Source organism: Osmerus eperlanus, chromosome 12 (assembly GCF_963692335.1).
Source record: "Osmerus eperlanus chromosome 12, fOsmEpe2.1, whole genome shotgun sequence".
In the NCBI taxonomy this organism is placed as follows: domain Eukaryota; kingdom Metazoa; phylum Chordata; class Actinopteri; order Osmeriformes; family Osmeridae; genus Osmerus; species Osmerus eperlanus.
This window is the reverse complement of record NC_085029.1, coordinates 14,157,886-14,184,408: the sequence shown is the minus strand read 5'-3', so window position 1 is coordinate 14,184,408 and position 26,523 is coordinate 14,157,886. Positions and strand designations below refer to the sequence as shown.

The window sequence follows — 26,523 nt, the reverse complement described above, 5'->3', positions numbered from 1 at the left end:
GGCCTCTCTGTCTTTGATACAGTAAATGTTCGTGTCAGTGACAGCTTTCCCAATTGTTCTGGTGGTTGAATAGACCATTTATATTACAGAAAGTGATTCATTTGAGAGTTTTCTATTAACTTGTACAAACATTGCCCCTCACTTTTGGTAGTGGTAGCTTTACAGAAACAGTAACCGCTCATTAAGATCCTTGATTGTATCATTGCATCACATTATGGTGCACTGATAATGACACGACACAACAAATGATCCAAAAACATTTTAATTGACAACTAGACTTCCTGAGGCCTCCAGGAGATTGAAGTCCTGGGCAGCAGTCTACAAATGATCAACAGTTCATGGGGAGTCCAACTGTGACACACAGGCACAACATATCTCTCACAAATACAGTAGCATCTCTACTCTATCTTTTGACTTCTCATTTAAAGGCATGTTTCTCATCCTGTGAGTGTTGCCATGGATTGCTCCATTTCCACTCAAGCTGAGTGGGCAGGGCATCTCCAGTCATCTACCGAGAGAAAGCAGGATCGTCATCTTATCTGTCCCCTACAGACGACCTCTGCTTCTTAAGGCTCTTCACTGCACCGCCTACAAATGTAAATGTCATCAAATGATCCGTAATGTGTGGACACCTGGCCCATTCCAACGACATGTCCATGCTATTATTCTCAGAATAGAAAAGGAGTCTTGCTGTCTTTAATAAAGCCCCTGTTTTCCCCACTGCCCACTCACTTGGTCGACACAGTTGTTTTCATTTACATTTAGTCATTTAGCAGACACTTATCCAGAGCGACTTACAGTAAGTGCAGGGTCAGTCCCCCGAGGCAAGTAGGGTTAAGTGCCTTGCCCAAGGACACAACATTATTTTGCACGATGGGGAATCGAACCGGCAACCTTCTGATTACTAGCCTGATTCCCCAACTGCTCAGCCACCTGACTCCCGTTTTCAGCATGATTCCGCAAGATAGTGTGGTCACTCTGCTCCAGCGTGTGCCACTGTCCACTGTGCTTCGTAGGTGAGAAGGCAGCTCATCTGAGCCAGCGATCATCTATCTTAGCCGTGTGGCTATGACCCTACAAAGACACAGACTGGGGCAGTGGTCGTTTATACATCGCCACCGTGTGTATCTGATTGGATGGCTGGATAGGTGTATTAACTCTTTTTGATACCTGTCCTCTGTGGCCTTCTGTTTCTCTCGCTCTTCCTCAGCATTCCTCCTCCAGCTCCCTCATCTAACACATGACCGTGCTCGCTGCAGATAACACTCTTTTCTCCTGGGCATGAGCCAGGAGGTTCCAAGCGAATGCACTCTCTCGGTCCCCTCCCCTCTCTTTCACCTCAGACAGAGCATGCACTCTCAGCTCTGGACGAGCTCAATGCCACAGCATTTCATCGCTGTCGTCTGTCTCAGTGAAAACCGTCAGCTGTGAAATTGAGAATAATCATGTGGAACAAGATTGGAGAGAGAGCAGCGTGGGCTCAAACCTTCTCTGCCATAGGATTCATGGTGCAGCTGATAAAGTCTCCCCTACTCCCTAAAGGACATCCTCAACCATCCAAGCTCATTTCCTATCATTTAAAAAATATATATGTTTATTTAGATTTTCAATCTAAATCAAGATTATTTTTATTTTTTATCTTTTATGTGTCGTACTTGACTAGGCATATTGAAAATGGGTAATTTGATGTATTTCGTTTGCTTCTTTAATTACATTTTTAGTTTTTTAATGTTTTGTCTGAAAATTTGGTTTTATGTTACAGTTCGCTTGCTACTAACCCCTTTCTACTAACAAACTTTGTACAGGAAAGGTGTCTGCTTTTCATGTGCTCCAGTTAGCCCATCATGCATTACGTTTCCTAGTTAAATCACTGGGGGGCACGGCATCATAGTGGAATATGTTAACCCTTGTGTTATCTTCGGGTCATTCTGACCCATCAGTCATTGTGACCCACCGTCGTATTGCGACAAATTTACCTCATACAAAAACAAAGTGAAGCATTTTCTTTTAACTGTCGGGCTGTCTCAGACCCCCCACATTGGAATGGTTAAAAGAAAATTATTTTTATTTGTTTTTGTATTGGGTAAAATTGGGTAAACACAACGATGGTTCGTTATGAACCTTTGGGTCATGTGACCCGAAGGCAGCACGAGGGTTAAGGGGACTGGGGGCAGGCTATGATGGGGTCACCCCCTGTCCAATGACACTTGGGAGCCTACAACCATAATCTGTCATGTTTTGCCCTTGCAGACGAAAATGCGTCAGGCTACTTTAAGGGTATTCTTATCACTTTGCAATCACCTGATTGTTATAAAAGACTCCTGAACAGATTGCTTTTCCACAAATCACTCTGTCACCCCATCTCTGTTCCATCTCTGTCAAATAGTCTTCCATCCTTGAAGGGATAGAGCAAAGAGTGATTTTGGCTGTGATTATGAGTCAGTTGCTTGTCTCTCACCACATATTCCCAGTTTAATCCTCTCTTCAGAGCTTCCTAGGACCTTTGCCTGGTGGCACTGGAGGGAAGAGAGTGCAGTTTCCATCATCTCTGTAAATTCTCTGAAAGAAACAGTATATGGATCTTAGGATAGAAATAAAATCTTTTGGGACACTTGAAATGTGAAAATTGCCTAAAAAGGATCAATAGTCAAGTAAAATAATTGAACAAGTCAGTCGATGCCGAGCTGTAAAGTGCTCTCCAAAGAGTAACAACTGCCTGAAACAACTGGCTTCTTCATTTGTACCATTCAGTCCCTGAGTGGACCATTTTCCCAATTTTTGCTTCATCAATTGCACCTCTGCTGTTAAGTAAGCTACAGTAAATCTTTCAGGTTGTCTTTGGTATTTGATATAGTCTAGACCCGCCATCTGCAAACTATTTCTGTGTAAATGCAGTGTTTCACTTAAGCTGTCAAGATTAAGACTTTAGGCTAAACATAATTAAATCTATTTGACATTTAAGCAATACATGAGAGGGAGTACGTTATTGCTGAATATATTAGCAGGGCTGTGATTATGACCTATGACCTACAGCCATGCTGATATTCAGCAATTATGCACAACCTTGAGTATGATATTGATTTCATACAACAATTCTACAAGCTCCATTAGTTAACAAAATGACATCAGATTATGATTTGTTTGTTTATTCAATCATTTATTTGGCTCTGCTAACACAAAATAATTCTGCCACTGGACTGGGATTGGACTGTTGCCAAGCAACACGTAAACATTTTCCTGTCCACTAGTGACAAACGGTTGTTAATGGAAGCAGATTGATAAGTTTAGTTAAAATTCCCTGTGCTGTTAAATATGTTCATGGAATGCCTCGTCACATCAAAATACTTGATCGAAACTAACTTTAATCAAAAATAACCTTATTGTTCCAGTATTACTAATATCCTTGGGCACATCTGCAGTAACACATGAAGGGTGATTATTAAAGACTACTGTATGCATCACAAAGACCAACCTGTCTAAAATATTGTACAAGACACACACAAACACACAGCCCCCCCCACACACACACACACAGGCCTTTAACGTTCCTGGCTTTCCCCATAAGTCCACATGAACCTCTCAGTGTGTAAATATGGTACAGAAAGGCTCTGTATTCTGTGATCTTAGGAACATTCTTTAAAGTCACCTCTCAAATAGGCCATTGGAGACGAAGTGAAAGAGATGTAAAAACGTTAAACTAGATTTAACTCTACCAATCAGGATAACAATGTGGTGTGCTTACGTTTAGTGCAGCAAAACCCTTTATATTGCTAAATTACAGATTCAATGGACTGAACTGAATTAAAAAACATATGCTTTACTGGGACTTAAAATGTATGGAGCTGGTTGGAAGTCTGTTCTACGCTCATGTCGCTGTAAAAGGATAAACCTTGAGGGAGATGCTGGCAGTGGGAGGGTGTGATATGGTTCATTACTTACACATCCCCTAGGGGTGTATGGTGGGCTGGGCATAGGTTCAACACAGCAGGCAGATGTGTCTGCAATCGAGGGGTGCGACTTTGACCTACCCCCAGGAGGAATGTCCTTTGCAGCAGTATGTAATGGCTAGAAATGTAGGGGTTAGTTAAGTGGAAATTGCTAACTTATACGCTTTGTAGCTGTGACTAGCAGCTCCATAGCTCACTCTAGCGGTCAGGTTGGTCGTGACTTGGTCGATCGGTGGGTCAGTCGGTCCGCTAAAATTGCGTGCGTGGTCATAGCTATTGCGAATTTGCACTTGTTTATTACAGATTTACTCACAATTTCAATTCATATACCCAAACTAAATTATATTTCAAACTGTATGTTCCTCATTAAATCCATACAGCTTGAGTGACAAAACCCTCTATGACCTCACAATCACTCCTCTTCCTCGTACGTCCTCCTCTCCAACAGAGGTAAGTCTATACCAGCCTCAGCAGCAAACCTGAATGAGGACAGGAGGGGGCGGTTGGCAGACTGTGTCTCAGATCCAAAGAGATGTTTTTCTCCCTCTTTCCCAATCTCTCGCCTACTCTTACCGTATCATTTTGTCCAGAGGGGAGGATGTATTTTTTTTATAAAACTGTATCCCCAGCTGAGTCAACCGCCATTTATGCATTTGTGCAGTCTAGAGTCTAGGGGAGATCATCGTCAGAGGACAATAATGGATGGTTCACAGTAGGTGAAAACAGCACACAGCCAAAGCTAAGCACCAAGGCCACAGCACGACAAAAGTTCTCTTATGAAACAAGATGGTTTTGTTGAACTTCTTCATCTGAGTGTATCTATTGGCACTAGCAGTCATGTGCACAGTACCTTTGGACATTGTTAGAGAGTACTTCCTCTTCCACTCAAATTCTGTTCTTATAAACTCCTCATTGCATCAGCTTTCTTTTTCTTTCTTTATTTTATTGTATATTTTATTTGATTCTAATTCCACTTAGTACTGCTAGTTTATGTACCATTAGTATAGATAGTCCACATATTTAAATTTTAGGTCCCTATATGTTTATTGTATGCACCTTCCTGCCAAAGTAAATTCCTTGTCTGTGCAAACTTTCATGGCGAATAAATCCCATTCTGATTCTGATTCCCATTGCACTCTGTTTTGAAATATGACATGGCAGCCCTCAGTAAAACTGTAAAATGTAAAATCAAGCAGCTGTGGTTCCAGAAAAGTTTTAGGTTCATGTAACAAAAGACTTGTTGTCAATTCATGTTTCATTTAATTTTGGTCCTGCTCGGCTACTTGACTATCTCAACCAACTTGCTTTGCTCCTGAATTTGTCTTGGGGATAATAATTGTGCTTATTTGATGTATCAATCCGTTTGCTACACTGTAGTCATTTTACTTTTGTAATTGTAATATCTCTGGCATTGATGTTCACAAGAGCTCTGCAATCAGAGAAAATTACACTTGACAGTCATTAGCATGGCTAATGCGTGCCTAAGGGCGTCAGGTGGCTGAGCGGTGAGGGAAGCGGGCTAGTAATCTGAAGGTTGCCAGTTCGATTCCCGGCCGTGCCAAATGACGTTGTGTCCTTGGGCAAGGCACTTCACCCTACTTGCCTTGGGGGGCATGTCCCTGTACTTACTGTAAGTCGCTCTGGATAAGAGCGTCTGCTAAATGACTAAATGTAATGTAAATGTAATGCAGTGCCTTTAGTTCTTGTGATTGTGGTTAAATAATGAAAGACTGTTGAGGAGGGATAGACTCCACTGCCCACTCACTCAGTCTCATTCTGTCAAGCACTGCATCCCACGCAGGGTGCTGCTTTCAGGTCTGGGTAGTAGAGGAACAAACGTCATAACTCTAATGGGGGAAAGAGATGGACAGCCGAGTGTGCGTGTGCACGTTCCTGTGTTTGTTATTCTTTAGTCATGCGTTTTAGACTTCCCTCAAAACTTTCATAACATGAATTGTGTCTTTGTCAACTGAATACAGGATGCTGTAGTGAGGCTATATTTGGAATGGCCATTCACCTAGGTCATTTGTCTGTATAGTGTTACAGGTAGGGGAGAGGAGTGAAAGTTGGCTGGAAGAATATCATTGTCAAGGCCAAAAATAGACTTTGCCTGCTTTCACCTTGTCCTATTTTTCAGGGAATTTTCTCACTTTTAGCAACACACATTGCAAAAGTCACCGTTTTGAACACCTCTGTGTGTGTGTGTGTGTGTGTGTGTGATGGCTAATTAGCTGTGGGACATACTGCACCTCAGTGCTATCAGACAATTCTCGCTATAGGGTTCCACGTCATATTTGTTTTTAAGGCCCTGAGAAGTTCAACTTTTCTGACTTTCCTGTTGTATTTTGAGTTTTCTAGATCCTTTTGCGTCATATATATATATATCTGCTAAATGAATAAATATATACATAAATATATTTGACATTGTCCATGTACTGTAAGCTACTTTCATTGTACCCTAAACAAGCAAGGATTTACCCGACTCTTCCCCCCCCCCTTTCATCTTTTTAATAGGGGTGGGAATCTTGTGGTACCTCACGATTCGATTAGAATCGATTCTTGGGGTCACGAATCGATTAAAAACCTTTTTGCGATTTTTAAAATAACGAAAAATAAAAAAATAAAAAAACATATTAAATAAAAAATTTAAGTGAATCGCTAGAAGACTTAATTGCGATTCAAATGTGAATCGATTCTTTCCCCCACCCCTACTTTTTAAGCATCTTGGCTAGGTTAGGCAGTGCTTCTGTAGGACTTAACACACCATGTAGCTGGAAATTCTACCGATTGGAGTGACAGGTGTTTTCAACAGGGAATTCAGATAACTGAAATGCAATTACATTTTTCAGGTTAGGTTTCCAGATGAGTCATCACTGATAATTACTGTTATTGGGAATAATTGGGTGAGCAGAGGAGAGATGTTGTTTTAGCTAAGTCAAGGTTGGCTGGATCTGCACTGATCCAGACATGATGTGAAAATGGCATAAGGTAAAAAAAGGTACCATGGTGCATTACTTTAACAGATATGTCTACACAAAATCAATTATGATCATTGTGAAACATTGTATCCTATATATAGAGCTGGCCTGAATGCTAAATATGTTAATTAGAGGGATGTGTGACTGAAAAAACACTGATCAGATGTGTATAATTTAATTGCCAGTTATGGGGTATTTACAATGCCAGTTTATGTTCCAAAGGGCATTGTGATAAGTTGTGATAAAGCAGAGTAATGAGAAGATTTTCAGATTTTAAATGTAAGTGTATAACTATGATGCGGGTGTAGTTTCAGAAACCTTGACAAGAGCCATGTTTCCTGGGCCCAGTGCAGACTGAAAGGCCACAGTGCTGAGCAGGTGTGCCTAAACTGACAGCCATGTTAATCAAGGGGGATTAGAACTCTAGGGAGTTTAAATGGGATGGAAAACCATTTAAATGACACCTAACTGTAGTCATCCTCTTAGTCATCCTTCTCTCTACGGCTCGCTTGTGTCACCCTCCACAGCTGGTCTCAAGGCCTATATGTCTGTTGTAACTGTATTCCACTGCTGGTCTGCATGTTGCTTTTGTAGTCAGATGAGGGTGGGGTGTGTGTTGACATGAGAGGAGGGAGTTCTGTACATGACACTTGGATTAAGATGTCATCCGTGCAACTCACTATTGAGATCCAAACACTTAGATCACTTAATCAGTATCATTCAAGGGCAAATGCTGTCTGCTTTGGCAGACAGCATTTGAGGAAGTGGATGGGTGGCCTGGTCTGGTCTGCACAGCTCTGTCATTGATCTAATGGGATGCAGACTTGAAAGACGGCATAGGATTTGGTGTGAAGGAATGTGGAATGCACACTAACATCACAATAAGACCATGGTTGAGTGTGATGTTAGTGTTACACTCTATTATTTGAGGGTCTAAAAGTGAACATGTCTGGGAAAGCTTACACTAAATCCTCTAAAGCCTCTGGCTAATGGAAGTGCTGTTTAGAAAAAAAACATTAAGGAGGAGGAACACTCTTACAAACACCCATCCCCCTTAACAGTTCATTTCAAATGTCAGTGACAAACTAGCAAGATTTATTCTTATCCATTCTTAGATCACAAATGATTCATGTTTCCCAAAAGTCACCTTGCAGGAGTAACAGCCAACAAAGTGTCAAGGAAAACACCTATGTACACTACAAATAGTCTAAAAATGATTTAGATACTGCCTTCTCTTGTTAAATGATCAGTTTACCAAGAGTCTCAGTTTATATTCTATATTATAATATCTCAACACATTTAGGGCATTCTGAATGTAAGTCTTTACATTTTTCAATATATTGTGAACTCTATGGATTACTTCGGTGCCTCAGAAAAAGCCTGTCTCTCGTTCTGTAGCTGATTAGAGGATGAAGGCTCTTGGGTTCCCCAAAGAAGGAGGAGGATTATAATGCTCAAACTATTTATGTGGGATGAGGCATAAAAAAAGAACCCCTTTCACAGCTCACCACTGCAGCACTCCTTATCTTTCCCATTCAAACCAGCATCCTATCCTGCACATGATCATCAAATGGCCTACATTTTGTATGAATCATTAGATTAGACTGGCAGGGTTTCATAAAGAAAGAGAGAACTACGCAAGCAAGCCACTGCTGTGTGCCATGTGTAGCGGCTTCAATGAAATTGAAAAGTCAGGGTGTTTGAGGCCGAGCTAACAGTAATGGCGAATGCAGGTGAAACAAGGATTTTGCCGTTAGTTTGGTGTCAGATGACAACTTGCATTATCGTAGACCATGTTGTGATCCTATTTCTCGTCTGAGGCTTTTTCAGCTCAGGTGTCTGGTGTTGGATGAAGACACTTTATGGACTTGTTAGTAATCAGGCTGACTGATTGAATGTTTGATGACAGCATCTTTGTACACATCATCATTGCGGACAGGTAATGTGGGAATGTTGAGTCAGTCCCAGTGCTAGGGCCAGTGCTCTCTCAGATGTCAGGAGACAGATACCCCCAATCTGTCCTGCCCATGTTTGAGTTTGGGCACTGATCCCGTTCCCTCTCACCCCTGCTACTTCCTACTCTTCTACCTCATTTCTGTAACCCTATTCTGTCTCCCTGCCTGTTCTCCCTGTCTGCATTTCCATCTGACTGTTTGTTCCTCTCCTCTGTTCCTCTTATTTTCTTAATATCCCTCTTTTTGTTCCTCTGAATCCCCTCAGTCTCATGTCAGTTTATCTTCCCACTCGTTTGAGCCTGAGCTTGAACATTGTCACCTGCCTGGACTTGTGGAAATGCTGTTTGTGTTTTCTCCTTGTTGTGTGTTTTCTAGCCCCTCCCCCCCCCCTGCATCCTTCTGTCCTCCACTTCTCCCAAACATCACTCTGATACATTTTCCCTTTCTCATCTGTCTCTCAGTCCGCTGGTCCTTCTCTCTCCGCCCTTTCCTGTCGAGCGCTTTTCCATTCAGCTGTATGGCCTAGCTCTTGTCCTTGACTTGATCCAGTGTTCTTTCCTATGCTGGATGTTTTCCAAGTGCTTTGGCCATGATTAGAGGCTCGCTTGGTGTCCTTAAAGTCTTGTCACCTCCTTAGCACAAACTCCGACTGTGGAACACTCTTAACTTCTATCTTTTTATACAGTAAGCTGCCTGTCTACATGGGTGGGTTTTTGTTATTTTGATATTTGTCCCACTGGACAACATGCAGAAACGCATCGGAAACGTTTTTCTGACCAGTACAGATAATGTCTTCATTGGAAATACCCTTTCTTTCTTTTTGTAGGTTTAATAAGTGTCATGGTATGGTTGAAATAGACTTTCAATATTGAGATTACAGACTGTTAGAGTCACACAAAATTAGATAAATGTGGTTACACTTTCTTTCTCAGTTTTTTCTCAGTTTTCTTCGCATTTTTTGTTTTCACTACAGATGTTAATATAGAGAATCATTGTAAAACTTTTCTGCAGTGATATGAAATCACTGTGATAAAAAAAAATGGCTTACGTTCTATGTGGTGGGGTTTTGATGGTCTATTGGAATGGAAATGTTGCATTGATCTGCCATCAAGGATTCAATGTCTATGGTGAACCCAGTCAAACACACCCTAATTCTCCTTCACACCCTCACCTCTACCATCGGCCATCTTGTTTTATTCTCCCCTTTCCTCCACATCGGCCCTTCAGACATGCAGTGTTTTATCGTTCACAGAGAATGTCAGAAGCAAATGCCACAAGATGACAAACACCCTGCGTGAGTTTACTGCGATCCTCATGAGAAGCAACACAGCATGTGTCTGAATGGCCACAAAGCCAATATGAAAATGTGCCTGGGTAGAGGAGATTGCATTTCTAGTTGTTGTGCCTGGATGTGGTTAAATAGAGCAGTAAAACTGCCTCGGCATGTCAACCGTCTGTGCAAGGTCTGCGCTCTCCTTCACAGGGTACATCACAGACTGTACGGTAGGTCTGTACTTTCCCTCTTTAAGAGATTAAACCATTATCACGTCCGTTTTTTAGACATGTTGCATCGGTACACAGTATTTCAATAAAGTTTACAATCCTAATACCACTTTCGGAGCCAGAAGACCAACATGAGATACTTTTTATGAGACGTCCAAAGATAACAACAAGTTAACACAGAGGTGTAGGGGACAAATACGTCTCCGAGGACACATCGCTGAGGTCACAGGTCCTGCGGGTGACATCTGTTGTGTCTTGGTGGCTATGTTGGATGCTGCTCCTGCCTCTGGTTGGAGGGGCTGGGGGCTAGGCCTGATGAATGGAGAGGCCCTGACTGACATGGGCTGAGGTGTGAAGGAACGTGTAGGCCTGCGGAGCAAAACAGCAACTGCTGCCCACACCCCATTAATCACTCCTCAACTATGGAGGCCCTCGAGGCTCAGACAGGGCCTCATTTTCATGGCTGTGGTTAGAGGGACGGAACTCATAGCCAAGAACTCAAACAGTAGGACAAACTTTTTTTCGTTGTGTGCGTTTGCTAGTGAGCGTGTCCAATTTCAAACTCTTGTGGAATTATTAATATTTGAAGTTGGGTGTGTTGGGGGTGGTGGTGAGTGAAAGTTCTACCGTTGGTCTAGTGAGCCACTAAGCCTTTTGTTATTGTAGTACGATACACAATGCCAACACCGTAATATTTATTCAAACAGTGCTCAAACATAAACAAGTCACCAGCAATAGAAAAAGCTATATAAATTTGACTTGTATCCTAAAGGAGAAGCCATTCTCCTCTGACTTGCCTGCAGTAGGTCATAGTTAGCAGTGGGGGTCTGCTCTTTGTCTAAGTATAGCCTGGGACTGCAATCCCAGAGAGGACGCGTGAAACAGATTGCTTGCTTATAGATCCTATCTATCTCTCCAGCTTGTCATGTTGACCATGGCAAAGACAAAGGACTCTGAGTGGATAGTACTTGGGTATAGAGTGTGCGTGTGTTTTTGAGGTTAAGGGATTGTGTGCTGGTGTGTTGCTATGGGAAAGGGTGTATGTAGACATGAGTACTCTAATTAAATAGATGGCATGTGAGGAACCTGCTGCTTCTTTGCTCTGCTGTTGAACACTGTCTTTACATTTACATTACATTTAGTCATTTAGCAGACGCTCTTATCCAGAGCGACTTACAGTAAGTACAGGGACATTCCACCAAGGCAAGTAGGGTGAAGTGCCTTGCCCAAGGACACAACGTCGGTTGGCATGACCGGGAATCGAACTGGCAACCTTCGGATTACTAGCCCGATTCCCTCACCGCTCAGCCAACAGACTCTGAGTGTCTTTAATCTCCCTGCTGTGTAGAGTATTAGTGTCACGGATGCCAAAGCTTGTGTGTGTGTATGTGTGTGTGTATCTATGTGTCGGTTATCTCCCTGTTGTTGTGGGGTGTCAGTGAAGGATGCCAAACCACTGCAGACATTTGTTTGGATTTTTGCCAAAATGGAAGCAATACTAAGCTAGTAGGCTACTTGTTAGTGTGATCGTTCCTTAACTTGCAACAACATGTGCTGACGTTCGTTTACAGAACACGTATGTATTCCTAAACAGACCCAAACACACTGTTCTCTAAACGATTTGCATATCTGAGTCACACACGCACCAATTCACGCTCCCTCTGCCTCACAGCCCGAACTGAGTCTGTGAACACAGAAAGGGAAGAGCTTTACCCCCACACTGGGTTGACAACAAAACAGAATGAATCAGGGTGTTTAATGAATCACAGTTTTGTTGTTTTCTGTGTTGGTGTGTTTTTGTGTACGTGTATGTGTGTGTGTTTGTGCGTGCATGACTGTGTGTGCATTGTCTAAGAGGTACTGAATATGGCTTTCCAGCCCTGACTCATCCTGCAGCCCTTTCCAGAGTGTCTCCTTGTCCTGTCTTGGCTCTGACTGGGGTGGATGAGTATCATTACATCATAAGGCTATCTCTATGTCATGTTCCAAAATATATCTGAGAATGTGGGAAAGGTTTGAGCCAACAACGACTCACTCAAATATAGATGTGATAGATCTATAATCAGATTGTAATTATCTAATTTAACGTCAAGATGACAGGTTTTCTCTCTCTCTCTCTTTTTTCTCTCTCCTTGTCTCTGTTTCTTTCACCTCTCTCTCTCCCCTCCTTTTATGACCTACCACCAAAACAGAGCAGTGCATAGTAATGCTCCTAATGACAGTAAGCAAATTGGATGAGCCCTTCCAAAACTGTCCCGGTGTCTCCACCCGTAAGTCAGAGGCACGCTGTTATGCTGCCGACACATGGCCCCCTCATATATCTCTGTGGTCTTAGGGTTAGCTTGTCTCTGGTGATTGATATTGGAGAGGAGGTAGGAGTGTATCTGCCAACACAAACACACTCACGCTGATGTGTCCCTTCTCACCAGTGTTACCATGAGGACACACAGGACGATTTTGCTCTGGACTCATTTTTCTCTGTAATCATTTTTCCGTAGAAAGATTTGTCAAATTGGAGGAAACTTTACTGTCATAATACTGAAATACCTTTTTGGGGAATGTTTTGATGGATATCCTGAAGTATCTTTGAGAGGCTACGTAATGACACAAGTATACTGCTTCAATGTTAGTGTCACTGTACATCAGGTTCTCAGAATAACACTTTACACATGCTTCATTTACTAGGCCTACACATTTAAGCTTTGATTAGCTATAGGTACAGGTACAGGAATGTCAATCCTTTGTAACTATCTTGGAAAGGCTTTTGTTTAAGCATAGGATCAGAGTGTAACTCTTTACCCTCCGCCATGCTCTCCACAGTCCTTCATTAGTCAAACCATGTTAGCCCTCACGCAGAGCCGTCACAGACCCAGCCAGCCCATTAAACAGATGGAGAGAGCAGGTGGAGAGAAAGCAAGCCTGTACATTTCCCTTGGCAGTGGGCAGAACAAGGTGCCAGTTTCAAAACTGCCCGTCAGCTCCCTCCTGATCCAGCCCCGTCAGGCTCCTCACTGTGGCCCGCCAGCCTCTGCTCGCCGCTTATCACCCATAATGCCCTTTGAGGAGCGGAAGAGGCTGATTCGTAGCGATGACAAGGCAGCAGCATGCAGCTGTTGGAGGTTGTAAAAGATGACTGTATTTTGATACAGTTGTCAGGGGCAGGGCACATGTACTAGTGGGGCACATGAAGGACTGGGGGTAATAGTCCTCAGATCTTTTTAATGTATTTTTCTAGCATTATAAACAGGTCCCGTTTGGTGGACAGGGCTACAAGCAGCTGTTTGAAGCAGTGACAGATGACTGTAGTTTGATATGGCTTGGCCTACTGTGATTGGTCAGAGCAGGGCGTGTAGGGTCAGTTATCATCGAGTATCAGTTTCATGTACTAACTGATGAGATTTAAAGCCTTCAACACACAAGTCTTTTGAGTGCAATACGTCTCGACCGAGGAATCACAGTAGATCAGGGTAGCAGCAACACTAGTTACACTTCCAGGTAAAAGCCTAGTTCTCGGTATGAATGTGAAGGCTCTCACCCGCTTATAATCTCAGCCTCTTTCCCAGCCACAGACAGACTCACACACCCCTCCTCCTCCTCAGCTCCCTTCATCCATGTCAACTGATCAACTGTCATGGCTCATGTCATGTCATCCATGTCAACTGATCTGAGAACAGCATTCTGTCACCTTCTTTTACGAGGGGGTCGAAGCGCAGAGGGAGAGAGCACTGACATAAACCATCCTTTACAACCTGCTTTTTATGTGCCTGTCTTAGACACATCATGGTTATTCTCTGTCCCCAGCCAGGACAGGCCGATGAGTGTTGGTATTTACAGGAGGGCAGATATGTCATGCTAGCCTGCTGGGGTGGATGTATCGTAGAGAAACAAGACTTTGACAGTATCAGACCCTAGACAGCCCTGCTATTTTGGTAGGTGCGGTGTGTGTATTGAAATTGTGGCATATTTCTGCGTTCCTGTGTGTTATGTACTATGTTGGTCTGGGGGAATACTTGTGAACAGCTGGCACCAAAGAAGCATCCAATTCATTGTTCACGTGATCTTCCTTTTAATTATAGTGCCACTTAAGGTTATGTGTATGGTTTGGCTCTGTGCACCTACCTTAGTGTGTGACTGACTGTACAACTTTATTTGTCCTCAATCACCAGGGTGAATCACAATGAATACCAACCATTCACAGGTAGCCTAAATGGAAAAAAGTGATTTGTATGTGAGTTAAGTATTCCCACACTTCTACATTCAATGAAATGTGTGTGTATGCCCGAGGGGGGGTGGGGGGGGGGGGGGGGGGAGGTCTATAGCATGCTCCAGGTGGTGTATCTCTCCTGTGCCAACCCCTGGTCCCACTGCATTTAGGCCAAGCACTACCCTTCCTGTCTCCACACAGGTGCCAGAGACCACACTAATTGTCAAGGGGAACTCTGCCAAACCACAACCCAAATGGCTCCAGCTGTTCCTGGTCAACCTTTTAAAACCTGTTTGCTAATGTGGCATTCTCTTTGTTGGCTGCGCAAAGCTGGTCCTCAAAGACCCCCCTATGTTCCTGATTTAATTTCAACTAATCACACAATGATGACTAATTGTGCTGGTCACTGTGTAGTGTTGTCCACTTGCTTCCATGTAGGCGGCTAGTTGCAAAAATGGCCAGTGAGATGGCAGCGATATATTCGCCAATAAGGCTCCATCGTGTTGGCTGTGAAAATGGATTTTAAAGCCTTGGAATACCTGGAAGACAAATTAGTTGGAGTAAATTACAGAATAAATGGTGGCTCTGGAGAACCAAGATCAGGACAGATACACACACACACACACATCTTATTGGTTAGCTGTATTTTGAGGCTGTTTTATCAATTCTGAAATAGTTACAATGACTGAATTTAAATGGTCCATGATTGCAGCGGTGCATAGATTAGAACTCATTCAAACAGCATCATTATAATTTCATTAGCATAAGCACAATGCAGAAGATTCAAGTATACTTAACTGACATTCTGACATTTACAACAGACTTCTTATTGTATGGAGTGTGATTTATGCTGTCAGTCATATAATCACAGTATATTATAGGTATTAGGCTTAGTGCTTTTAAAAAGTACTTTATTCCTGAAATAGTCATCCTTATATCTCCATATCACACACCAGATTTCCCACTTTTATTCAAGATAGTATGTAACAATAGGCCTATAGGATTTGTTTCAAATGTGTTTGAGAAGCTTTGGGGATGTTTACAGACTGGCTTCAATTGAAAAATCAATTATCAATTGAAAAATCAAGGAGATACTTATGACTTAGCTTATGTACCCTCTGTATTTGTGTTACAAATAGGTCAATGTTGTGTAGTGGCAGGATGGATAGCCTGTCTGATTGTCATGTTAAGAGCCAGAGATATAAGGTTGAGAGGCTGTTCACCATTCTTAAAACCTTTGGACTGGAGATAATGGTACATGATCACCCCCTTGTGGAAGCTTGAAAAAAAAAGCTCCTAGAAACTGAGCTTTTGCTAAATGTTTAGCTTAGTCATTCTCTCATCATTATTTCACATGGGCCTTAAAAAGTTTTTTTTTGATTCCCTGTCTTTCAGGTATGAAACAACCCAAGACTGCGGGTCTGCTGGAGAACAGCCTGTCTCCGTGGGCTGATGAAGAAGAGGAGGATGAAGGGGAGAGGACTCTGTCTTTGGAGAGACGGCCTAAGCGTGAGCGGCGTCAGAGCAGTGTGACGCTGTGCAAGGTGTGTAACATCCAGCTCAACTCTGCAGCCCAGGCCCAGATCCACTACAAAGGCAAGACCCACCAGAGGAGGCTCCGGCAACACAACAAGGCTGCCGCCCTGAACGCACACACAGGTTGGTCTGTCAGATGGAATACGCTCTCTAGATATGCCCCAGTTGTAGGATCAACTTTTCATGACCTCAGTGACCTCATGACAATCGAGGGGATTTTGTGAGGTGCATGAATTGCTTATAGTACATGTCTACTGTAAAATTCAGGCTGGAGAAGTAATGTTCCGTGTGAATGTGCACATTTCAACCCTGTACAATTTAGCAACCGAAAAGCATATTTTGTGACTAAAGACAGCCACACAAATGACTGGAGGCTCATGATGTGGCCCATGAATTACCCCTCTGTTTCCAAAATGCCCACACCTGTTTCTCTAATGAGTCATTTATCAACTTCCATTTTTACTGCCCGTGTCACCTAGATTCACTAACTCTTCCCACCAATCAGCAAGCAGAAAAACATATAACGTCACAATGGACTTTTAGACAGCACTAGTTAGTTTTGATTCATCACACATTTTCTAAATCTATTGTCTTCTTACAAACTTGCTTCATCATCTTAGAGTTATACTAGCTGAAGTAGATTATCTGAAACAATGTCCTTGAAGAGCTACACCCCTCCTTGTATTTTGTCATAACCATTTCAATCATAATGATGCATCCATTGATCAGGTACTGGATCATAATGATGCATCCATTGATCAGGTACTGGATCATAATTACTTTGCCTCCTTTAGGGGTAGGAGGATGATGAAGAGGTTGTTTTAGGGAAACGTTTTACATGCTGTATCTGGGGATATTTTTAGACTGTGCTTTGGGCTTTGCTTTGTCAGAGGCGTTACAGTTACCCTGATTTCTTAAACCGATTAAATCTTTGTGCACTGTGTGTGTGCTTCCACGCTTTAAACATATATACACAATAATGTATTTACATTTTGTATACTGTATGTGCACCTTGCCAGTCATTTCTCACACTACCAAGAACATTGCTAAAACTAAGAAATCAAATTTTCCCCTGCCCTTTCTGATTTCGTTTTTTTTCTCAAATCTACTTTTCAACCTTGCATTAGTTCCAGCCTTCCTCCATACGAGATGCATCCCTGCAGGGCTCAGCTATGTGACCGTCCCCTTCTCCTCTCGTCTGAAAGGTCACTGCTTCTCTCCTACTTTAGACGCCTGTGGAACACAGGACAGGCTTATTCACCATGGTGCGATATTCAGAACGTTCCCTACACAAATGTCACTGACGAAGCTCAATATGAACTTTTCTCTGTTCTCCTCGAAATAATTCATACTCAATGTTCTGGGGAACACTGTGACACTGTCTTACTTTGTGGTAAACACATTTCATTAGTTGTTATGGCATCTTTTGCCAGTCACCAGTCATCAATTGTCAAATAACAAAATGCAGTAGGATGATGTTTCAGGATGCAATGTTTCAGTTAATATCACTACACAGTAGTAACTTGAAACACATATAGAAACACAGTAGCAATATTTTTTGTCAAAAACAGTTTACCGTGTATTCACAATCACATGACAGTATGACATTTATGATGACATTTGATAGTTAGCTTTACAGCACTTAGTAGGATAGTATGTGTTACATTACCACAATTTTTACGATAACATTTTTAAGATAATGTTTTGAGTAATAGCTCGGTTATAAAAGCAACAGGATTATTTGCAGAAACCCCGACTGATTCTGTGCTTTTCTTTTTAAGTAGTGGTCAAGTGTATGATCCTAGAGATCACACTTGGTGCATCACATCTTCATGTGTAGGAAGAAAACCAACCCCAAGTTAACCAGCCTGACACCACAGAGTTCCTAAGGGTTCCAGCAGTCCTGGGAAATACATGTCTGCATCTCTGGTGACTGGCTGCTTCTATCAACACCTCATGTTCCCTCCTTTCCACACCTGAGCCTAAAGCTGCAAGCTGTTGACTTAAGTGTACATCTCTCTTTAGACTCTTTAGTGTGTGTGTGTGTTTGTGTTTGTGTCCACAGTATGTGTTCCTGCAACTGTAGAATATAGTTGAATAGTGTATAAGATATAATATGTAAATCAACAATATGCAGTATATAGTAGTTGAAATACAAGTTATAAATATGGTGAGAGTTATCCCAAATGAAACGGTAAGCATATTACAGAACTTAAAAAACAAACAAATCATCAGACCTACAGTAATGCTGGAGGCCTGACAGGACAGTTCCAAGGACAAATTGCTCTTGGCAGCTTTGCCAGCAGGCTGGGGCATCATGGTGCACAGAATCAAAAGACCAAACTCACTCAGCCTGGACACATGTGGGGTGTGAGAGAGTGATAGCGTGGCATGCCACTCCAAATCCTCTACAACACACACATACAGGAAATGTACACACACAGACACAGATTCCTTCCTACGGTGTCTTTCACATTATGACAACCAAGTAGGAAAAAGAGGGCAAGCCAAGTTTTCCAAAATGACTGTTGGTTTAATTTAATCTCTAGCATTGAGTCTGTGCCTAATAATCTCCTTGTCTCTGGCTGTGTCTCCCCCATGGGTGAACCAGCCCTTTTTATTTGTCTTAATGAAGTGAGTGCTCAACTGAAAGTGGGTTTTAATAGGATGAGGTCCCGCCGGGGGTCATTTCAAAGAGGAAGACGAGGAGGCTTTGTGTCTCTCTCCGTGTTTCTGCTTCTTGCTGTCTTCCACATTCAGAAGACTGATGTGGCCCAAACTTTGCTGAACTCAATTGCTTGTGCTTCAGATGCGTACCATACCCACTTATTAGTTGCTACATTGTAAACCGCACACACTCTGGGGTCTGTATGGGGATGTGGCAGTGCTGGCAGCTGGCACAGGGGGCACAGCTGGACTGGCGGTCTCCCTGGCAGGGCTGTCGACGGTTCACCGACCCTGGCACCATGATGCCAACTGACAGCGAGGATCTGGGCCCAAGAGTTTGAAGAGAGGCAGGGATAGAGGGAAAGAGAAGAATGTAGAGTGTAATAGAATGTAGGCTGTGAGGTGGTTAACCCCTCAAGTTTCTGGTCAAAACAGTGTTTTGTTGATTGTTACAGTTTATAATGAATTTGCTTTAAAGTGATGTGTATACATTTGATAGATTTTTATCCCTGAACAAGATTTCCTTACTACATCCTCTCAAGGCTTATTTTTGTTCTTCCACAAAAGATGATCTACTATGATGGGAAGTCTATGATATGTACACATGGAAGCAGACCGATACCCACATACACTGCAGTACTTAAATAGAACATCTATCAGCATGAGTCTGTTGTGTGTCCTCATTTCACAATGATGGCGTGAAGAGCCATTCTCCACAGTCACGGATGTAAATGGCGATTAGCTGGTTGTGTGCATGCGTGAAGGGTCTTTATCTAAATACATATCCATATATATATATATCAGATACAGTTTCAGTAGAGCTTTCTCCTTTATATCAATCCTGCATCTCTAAGTCATACTTTTTAATCTCTCTCCTTCTGGTACTTTATATTTGCTGCACCAACACATCTGCGATAGCTTCCCCTATATGTCTGCTCCAGTCAACCTTTACTGTACATGATGTGTGCTCATTTACATCTACACTGGATCTGGAACTATCATTTTAAAATATCTTGATTAAAACCATACACATACAGTACACATGTGCACGCACGCACGCACACACACACAGACACACACACACACACACTAGTGACCATACAACATAAAATAGTCAAATTAATTCTCTGTTCGTGCTTTCTGCGCAGACTGTGATTCAGCTTGGGGGGATCTTTGCAGATTCATTTGAATCCAGTGGCTTGAAATCAAGTGTAAAACTGTCAGTGTGCGTCAGCATTGAGCTCCCTCGCTGCGCTTATTTGGGTCGACAAGGAGCAACAGTGAAGCACAAGCCAAATCCACCCCGGCGTGCATATGACATTGTGTCTGAGGCTGTTGAGGGGGCAGGACAGGATGGAAATAATTCCGCTTTATTCAAATGATATTAATGCATCTGGAATTATAATGTAAATCTATGGTACAGCGACATTTGGGAGTTTTGTGAAAGGCATTCTGTGTTGAGTCTTGGAATGTTGTTGATTGTATCTGAGCTACATATTCTTGTGTGGCCAACAAACTCCTCTTGGAACTGCTGATTAAAACAAGGTTTTCTTGCTATTATATGTTTTTTAAAGGCATGCCCTTAGTAATGACTCAAAATTCAAATTGGACAATACTTTTGAGACCTGAAGCATGAAAACCGTTACACAGTGCTTCAGTGATAAACTTGTGGTTTTCATTGTTCGACCCACTGATGCTCAGTGCAATGAAGCACTGCACTGTTTCTGGACATCATTTGCTTACCTCATTATTCTGATATCAGTGAACTGTATTCTAATTTACTCCTGCCGGCTTCTAAGATTTCCTTTGGAATTGAGTCGACTGCATGCGTAACAGAGGGGTTGACCTTATTTTACCTCATCTTTAGATATGACACAATAAAACACACCATATAGCTATTCTGTCTCCGCTTGTGTAACACCATTGACTCCTGTTTCTGCTCCTTCCTTATTTTTGAACAGTCATGATTGTGTCAGAGACCGTAAAGGGGTATGAGTTTCAACTTTCTATGTGATGTATGAGGACAGTGGTCACACACCCAGTACTCAATGGGAAGTATATGCTGGGATTAATTGTTCCTTTTTTAAGGAATTTTCCTCCCGTTGAAAAACAAATTAATCACACCAATTGAAAAAAAAAATCGGACATCTGATGGCAGGTCTCCACATACTTGAGTCGTCTTCGGGGTGCGTTTTATCGGGTTATTCACATTGTACTGGCTTCATTGGCGCTGGAAGATATGGAACAAGCGGGACTCGGTGCCCTTCTTAGTGTATGTGTACCTTTCCCACACGACTGGGTGCAGATATAATGTTGTATCATAGTCAAATATATGCATTTTTAGGCATGCAAAGAACTTCTTAGAATGTGCATTGTTGTTTTTAAGAATTTCAGTTAGATGTATGTGAGGGAAATTACAATTAAGTGTCTTTGGGGAAACATGTACTGGTAGAGAGAGAGAGCGAGAGAGAGAGAGAGAGAGAGAGAGAGAGAGAGAGAGAGAGAGAGAGAGAGAGAGAGAGAGAGAGAGAGAGAGAGAGAGAGAGAGCGAGAGAGAGAGAGACATCCTGTTTTCAACTGTATCCTCACTGAATTGCTCCACCTCTCCCACTCTCTTTCCCACTCTGCCTGTAGCCTGATCAGTGGAGCATGAAGCTTTTAATTGAAGCGCATATGTATCATTCTTGCGAGCTGCAGCAGATTGGATAAGAAATGTGTCATTGACTGAAAAAAGACTGCCGTTGACTGAAGAAGGCAAAGGGGAATAGAACAGAGGGGACAAGAGACAGCTCTTTTTGGATCTCTCGAAATACTTCACCCCGACTTCGATATGCTTGCAGGACAACGTTAATATAAAGAGAGATAGATAATTACAGAAACTACGATATCATTGTTAAACGCATGTGGCCATGCTGCTTGGTAAGTAACTGCTTCCTCTGTTTGCAAGTGAAGCTCATGTTGTTATTATTTTCATGTCATAATCCAAGTCTTAAAATAGACAGAAGCTTACTCATTGTTAAAGCAAACATGTAGAAACATATTTACTGACAGAATATATTTTTTATATTATTTTAAGAAAATACCCATTTATTTGTATTAAAATGTTTTGCCCTCAGTCAGATAGATGTCATGCAGGTAGAGTGTAAGCCCATATCCAAAGAATGAACAGACTTATAAGTACAAGCTTGGTCAAACCACTTATCTGTAATTTTTTACAAATTAATATTCTGTGGTTGCCATTTAGACTGTGCGGTGCAAAATGACTATTCTTTAAGTCTAGGCTATAGTGTCTGAGTGTGATGTCGCTTTAAAACGACAGTCAAAGCTGATATCAAAGCTTTGAAAAGAAGAAAATCACTGGCAATTATGTAGTCCCTTCCCCTGGGAAATATGCCCTGATTATATCACATAATTGGAGCCTATTAAAGACAATAATTGAGGGATTTATTCATTTTTATTTAGACCTAGATGATTGATGTTGATTGCATTTGGACAATCATTGATTGCATTGTTTAGTATTTAAGGAGTTTAGTCAGCCCCAAGAGACAAGACACAAGACATATACATAGAATAAACCAGCTCCATGTAGTGCTGTAAGGAGAGTACTTCAAAGTGGCATAACAGGATTCCCACCTCAAACACTTTCCACTTTAAATAGAACATTAGCGAGATCAAAGAAAAGCAGTTGGAGAGCATCTTGGTAGTTGCCTTGCGGATGGTGCAGCTGTTTCTCTTCAATGGCTGGTTGTCTACCAGACTACCACTTATTTAGAATTTCATGATTGCAGACATTGTACACATTCTAGCCTAGTCTGAATCTCAATGTGTGAGACATTTGACAGTGTGCCAAAAAAAGGACGAATAAATGAACTCGTCTCTTAAATTTAATTCTGGTTTTAAACGCAAGTCAGGATTTATGCTCCCTTAACCAGACATGGAGCTCCTCAGTAGAGCTATAGTTTCCCAGTCATACTGCTAGTTTGCCTTTGACAGTGCAAAAATTTAAGTTCAATGACCTTTACTGTTAATAGGACATTTTGTAACTGCATAAAAGGCCATTATTGATTGCAAAAATGGTGGTGGATAATTGCACCCTCTCATAATTCTGTCACTGATGTTGAAATCCATTCCTTCCTCATCATCATTCCTTAACAGATTCTAGACCCCGGTAGGTGGTGGCACATCGAGGGTGCAATTAAGTCTCCCTGTGCTCACCATAGTGCCCCCACCACCCTCCTCTGTCATGAGCCACATAGCTGACACTGACAGTCCCCATCAGTCATCACACAGTGGTGACAGCATGGGCTTGATTAGCCTGTCTGATAATGGCATTGGGAGCTGGCACACACAGACAGGCTTGTCTGATTACCCCCCTGGGACTGGCATATGTTACACCCACCGGGGTGACATAGGCAGACAGTGTTCTGGTGACAAGATTATGAACTGTACATTCTAGAATAATTTGATACTCCTTGTCGTTTGTCATAGCTTACGTTTGTGTATCTTTATCAGTAGGTTAGCCTAATTTATGTTTGCCTATCATGAGCTGGTTTGGTTCCTAGCCACATCCCATACAGATAATAGGGGGGTCAGATGGCTGAGCGGTTAGGGAGTCGGGCTATTAATCAGAAGGTTGTTGGTTCGACGTTGAAAATGACGTTGTGTCCTTGGGCAAGGCACTTCACCCTACTTGCCTTGGGGAGAATGTCCCTGTACTTACTGTAAGTCGCTCTGGATAAGAGTGTCTGCTAAATGACTAAAAGTAAGTAAAAGTAAAGTAAATAACTACTCAGCATGTGGTTTGTTTATTTGTCTTAAACATTTACCTCAGCGTGATAGTAAAGTCAGACTGACATGAAGCTAGATTTGGGGGTTTACTGCGCCAGCAGTAGTATTTGATGATTTATTGTAGGTATAGAGAATATTGGAATTTCTGAAATGGCAGAAGTGGATACACCTACATTTACCAGTATTCTGCAGTTGTCCATTACTGCCAAACTCATTGTGCTATTTATTTCCCAAACAAAATACATTTCAGTGTGCTTTAGCTATGACATCCTGTAAACAAAAGCATACTGAGATTAATAATGCTGACTTGGCATCTCACTGTTGCAGAAGATTACCATACTATGTTTCTTTGCGTCCATTTTACTGTGAAATTTGCGGTTGCATATTTTAGGAACACTATTGTGAGACTAAATATATCAAGCTGGGTACAAACTGTGACTCAGTTATGCATATGTGCAACATTTTTAATCCATGCAATGCCATTTGATAACCATATAAATCTCTGAATAGGTAGATTTGCAAATTCTGGTTGCTAATTTTAGTTTTTGATTATTACTGAATGTTTATTCTATACTGAGTTTTAAGTGTATGATAATGAGAGGCACACATGCTACCTCCAAATGACTCATGTGCCCTAACCAAATCAGAACTATGTGTACACAATCTCAAAATAAATCTGCTAACCTACTGTGTCTGCAAGTATTGTGCCTGTCTATTCGTTTAGCTATATCAATTATTTTGTTTCATTTTGTTTTTTTTTCCTCACTGGCCATAGGCCGATTACCACACCTTGTTTGGCATCCCTTGGATAATTGCTTGAGCAAAGGTGCATCATCAATGAAAGTAATTAATCATAGACATAAAGAACATAATCTCCCAGAAACTGTTGTAATGTAAGACACACATAAGAGTAGACTGATGGGCCGGTTTTCAAGAGGTCTAGAGGCAAGGCTGGTGTACCAGGCATAGAATAACAAGCATTGTATAGAAAAAGGTAAATTGGCCAGTTCGACTTTGATTGCCTCCCTATATTTGGAGCTTCTACCTCTTGAAACTATAATCCAGTCATCATGCAGTTGTGTCTGCAATGCTCATAGGTCACCCCTTAGCAGAACAGCCGACATTAAATGCTATTGGGCACTGTCATATAGTGCTATAACATGCTGTGTATAAGCCATGAACAAATATGTAAGCATGTATTTTATGACAAATGGAGTTATTGTTTCGTTGTTGTTATATTTTGTGTATTTTTGTAAGGAACAGCAACCAATCGAGGTCAGAGAAATATATCACAGTTGACTTTCTTAATATTATGCAAGCTTTGTGAATTGGGGACACTTAGGTTTCAATGACAAAAGATCAAACAGTCTGTCTAAATCTGTCAGGGTGCATTGTGCATGTGCATTTGTTCTGTCAGGGTTGCTCATTTCTCTGGCTTGCACTGTAAGGACTCCATAGAGCTTTGCTCTATTCCCATTCCTCTCAGGGATCGTGGTTAGAATTCACTTTGATTCATTAAACAATCATTTCAGACACAAGTTGTTGTGACAAACTATAATTTATAATTTATTTATTTATAATTATAATAAGTTAAGTATTATTTGGATGTATTTTATTATGTTGTTTTGCTGTCATATTTAGACTATTTGACCTTCAGGCTTTTCAGGATAGGAGATTCATAATTAGGTTATACTTATAGTAACATTACTGTAGCGGTTCTCCCTTGCTGACTGCATGTGTGCAGTGGTTGCTTGACGTTTGTATTGGGTTTTCTATCTACTTAAAACAGTGTTTCTTTCCAGTTTTTAAATGGTGACGAAATGGTAAAGCTTTATAGTTTTGGCCAGGTATTTGACTTTCTCAGGTAGTACATTTGCCACTTGCACAATCAAATATACTGTCCACACACACAGTCACACTGACTTAGTCAGCAGTATGGGTTCACAAACTGAATCTGCTTTGGCGCTGATTTGAGTGAAAAGGGTGCCACAGAAAGTGTTGAAGTGCCATGACAACCAAGCAGACATTTTTTTACGTGCTGAAATATGCACGATGTGGGCTGCATATGGCAAACTCACCTAACTTCAACACTGTATGTAGAAATGTCAAACACATTCCGATCGCTTATAATCAATAAGGTGACTAATCCACTGCAATGAATATCAGTTTTTCTCGTCTCTGAAGCAGCTGAGAGAAACTCTTGAAGCCTCTCGGCTTCCCTCTCACCCAGTCTTGTCGAAGCACAGATGAACATTAATACTCTGAATGCCTCTAATTGAGAAGTACATGAGGCGGATAAAGAAACAGACGGATGTGAAATATGTTTGGTGGCGCATCAGCCAGGCGCCATTCACCACTCTGATTGGCCCTGCCTTATCTCAATGGGTACAGATGGTGCTAGTTTATTTTTAGGGGTATTCAGAGGTTCTCTCATTCAGGAGGTCCTGCAGCTCAGTGTGCCAAGTTCAGCCACCAGGGAATTGTTGCAACAGAATCAACAACAAAAAAACGTTAGTGTTGTTCCATACTCTTTTATTAAGAGTGAATAAGCAGGGAGAAAACGGCACTGTTTAGCCGCTAAATTGACAGTGAATCACTTCTTCATCACTTGGGTGTTGTAGCATCTAATCTCTTATTCATGTCCTAGTGTGGAATTGATTAGGAAACTTCTCACAACTGCAACTTCTCCTTGCAGAGATCATCATATTTTTTTACGATTGTTTTATGATTGTTAACTCCTTGTGCATATTAATTACATGGTTGAATATGATCTTAACTAAAAATAAGACAATCACATGACATTCTGTTCTCTGTTATTTGTTGTGTTCTTGAGAGGTTTTCCTGTAGACTTCTGGGTAAGTATTTTTGCTTTGAGCATTACTCTCTAAATAGCCTGTGAACGAGTAGAACAAGCATGACTCAAGGCTGTATAAAATGTACCAGAC

General features: G+C 41.7%; 1 protein-coding gene across 4 annotated transcripts in view; it reads left to right on the top strand.

The window, feature by feature from the left end:
* The window catches only part of LOC134031436 (zinc finger protein 385C-like), a 39,993-nt gene that overhangs the window by 998 nt on the left and 12,472 nt on the right, over positions 1–26,523 (top strand). For 2 of the 4 annotated variants that reach the window (XM_062475057.1, XM_062475055.1), the window contains exon 2: positions 15,983–16,246. In XM_062475057.1, the coding sequence (XP_062331041.1) occupies positions 15,983–16,246 (264 nt within the window). Of the gene's footprint in view, positions 1–10,833; positions 10,889–15,982; positions 16,247–21,386; positions 21,710–26,523 lie in introns of those variants that run through there. The other 2 variants (XM_062475056.1, XM_062475058.1) reach the window with 2 other exon arrangements.